General features: G+C 39.4%; 1 protein-coding gene across 1 annotated transcript; it reads left to right on the top strand.

Annotated features, from left to right (window-relative positions):
• The first annotated feature begins 963 nt into the window (after window positions 1-963).
• On the top strand, window positions 964-2,616 carry LOC126416956 (piggyBac transposable element-derived protein 4-like). The gene has a single exon (XM_050084837.1). It carries the CDS (start codon window positions 964-966, stop codon window positions 2,614-2,616), a length of 1,653 nt encoding a protein of 550 aa, XP_049940794.1.
• Window positions 2,617-2,867: the final 251 nt, after the last annotated feature.

Raw genomic sequence — 2,867 nt, 5'->3', positions numbered from 1 at the left:
ATCTGTCTGTAATCATCAGTCTTGCGAAATTTACAGATAAACTTATTATTTCATTTCTGTAACCATCAGGCAATAATCACCCCGAAATTTTAGTGTTAAAATCAATTCAGTCATTAAATGGGAAATTAATTGTCAAAATTTGATTATTTCATAAAACGTGAAAATTAATGTTTTGGATAGGTTTCTGGCTAACTGATGCACTAAAAGACAGTTCACTATGAGGAGATCATGTTTCTATAACTACTCAAATAAGATTCATTGTAATAAAGTCTGTCATAAACAATCTATTATTTCGACTTTTGTATCCCGCCTGGGAAGCGACGCGTGGGTAAGGAACAGGAACAGGAAAAGGTACTAATGTCTCCGTACTGCAGATACAGTTAAGGCACCTTTACTAGCGGATAACGTATGCAAACATATTACATAACTTGCAAGGTGGTGTGGAGTTGAAGCGAAGTGTCCTGGCTGTCTGATGAAATGGGGAAAATCTGTAGCGGAGCTCGTAGAGCTGCACGGCAGCAGCTAGCACTCTAAGCGCCAAGCCCGTAAAATTTACGGGCCTGGGATCGCGCGAAAATCACCAAGCCCGTAAAATTTACGGGCCGCTACATTTAATTTCATTCAAAACACTGCAACGTTATTTCTACGGGTTTGGCCAGCGCTATACGTTTTTCAGATGTTTATTAACAAAATGCGTCCATAGATGTCACGGCAGCGCTGTAATTCATGTTAAAACTTATCTTTGCGTTCTCAGTCTGTATATCATTCAGTTGTTTGTCATCATGTTTCGGCGCGGTTTATCAGACGCAGAAATTGCGGATTTGATCAATCATAGCGACACTCTGGATAATGTAGAGAGTGATTCAGACGATTCTGAATGCAATGGTGTGTTTGAAGGTACGTATTTCCGAATTTTCCACGTAATTGTGCAGTACGCACATATCTGTTGAACATGTGTAAACGATGTATCTAGTTACACATAATGTGATATTCTTTTTAGAAGACGAGATTGATGACAGTTTGTCTTCAGATGAAGACGAGAATGATGTTGAAGGTGTTGCTTCAAATCCAGCAGCTGTGCCGTATCCGAAAGACAGTGAGTGGACTGCAGTTGACACCTACCGACCTCTGCCTGTCAACACGACACCCAGGCAGATACTAGTGGATATTGATGAGTCGAGTTCTGTACTGGATTGCAGTAAAGTGTTCCTTACTGACAGTGACGTAAATGAACTCAAGAGACAGACAAATTTGTATGCATCACAGACAATACAGAAGAAAAGAAGAGGAAATAATCTGAAGCCCCATTCAGTTTTGAGTTCGTGGAAGCCAGTGACTATAAGTGAGATGAGGCGTTTCTTGGGTATTATTTTCCACATGTGTGTTTCGAAAAAGCCAAAAATTGCGGACCATTGGAGCACTAATCCTGTTCTTAGTTGTAACTTTTGTCCCCATGTCATGAGCCGTTTGCGTTTCACTCAGATACTGTCATGCTTGCATCTTGTTGACAATTCAAATCAGAAAAAACCAGGCGAAGATGGATTTCATCCACTTTACAAAGTTTTGCCATATTATAATAATTTGAAGGAGCGATGTATCCAGGCATATCGTCCCTCAGAAAAAGTGACAATTGATGAAGGAATTTGCCCATTTCGAGGTCGTGTGAGTTTCCGTGTTTACATGCAAAATAAGCCTCATAAGTATGGACTGAAAGTATATGCTGTTGCTGAAGCCAGTAGTGGCTATGTTGTAAATTTTGAAGTTTATGCTGGTAAGCATATTGTTGACAATTCTTCGTCTGCGGTTATTTTGCGATTGTTGTCTGACAGCAGCTTGCTGAACAAAGGCCACACTGTGTATTTAGATCGATTTTATTCCAGTCCAGAGCTATTTCAGCAACTGGCAGAGAAAGGCACTGGAGCTGTTGGTACTGTGAACAAATCCAGGAAAGGATTGCCTAAAGATTTAGTATCTGCTAAGCTGAAAAAGGGCGAAATGTCTTTTCGGCGTAAAGATAATGTATTGGCAATGAAGTGGAAAGATAAGAGAGATGTGTATACATTGTCTACAAGGCATCAAGCAACATTTGGTACGCATACTAAGAGAAATGGGTCTGTAGTATTGAAACCACTTCAGGTACTTGATTACAACCTCAATAAAATTGGAGTGGATATTGGAGACCAACGCCTGCAGTACAATCCGTTCCAGCACAGAACTGTGAAATGGTGGCGAAAATTATATTTCCATTTGCTGCTTATGGGAGTATCAAATGCATTTTGGCTGTACAATGCAGTGCACAGGAAGAAAATTACAATAACAGACTTTATAACAGTGCTTGCAGTTCAGCTTGTTGAAGACGACACACTTGAATTCATTCCAAGAAATGAAGGAACTGTAGGTCGGCTAACAAAGAGACATTTTTTGCAGCACATACCTGCAACTACTAAGAAGTATGCTGCTCGTGTGTGTCACGTGTGCAGTTCCAGGAGCAAGAAACAGAGTGGCAAGGCTTCTCGCAAAGAGACACGATACGAATGTGAACAGTGTGGCGTTGCACTCTGCCTGGAACCTTGCTTTAAAATTTTCCACACTAAAAAACAATATGATTCTGTGTGAAATTTATATGTAATACTGTATACTATCAGAAACATGTAATGTAGTGCCACAATTTTGGTTAAAAATAAATCACAATTGTATTCCCTTATTCGTATGACTTTTTCTAAATTCTTAAAACATCTAAGTGATTTCTATAACTGTACCTTAAAGCTGTGCATTGTAAAGTAGTTTCTTTCACTCAGAATTAAAGTAGAAATGTGCAGCTTCAAGATGGTACCAAATTTGCCACAATCCAAACAGTAGATTTGATG

Source organism: Schistocerca serialis, chromosome 8, assembly GCF_023864345.2.
Source record: "Schistocerca serialis cubense isolate TAMUIC-IGC-003099 chromosome 8, iqSchSeri2.2, whole genome shotgun sequence".
Classification (NCBI taxonomy): domain Eukaryota; kingdom Metazoa; phylum Arthropoda; class Insecta; order Orthoptera; family Acrididae; genus Schistocerca; species Schistocerca serialis.
Note: the sequence above shows the minus strand (reverse complement) of the source record. Positions and strands in the feature narration are given on the sequence as shown.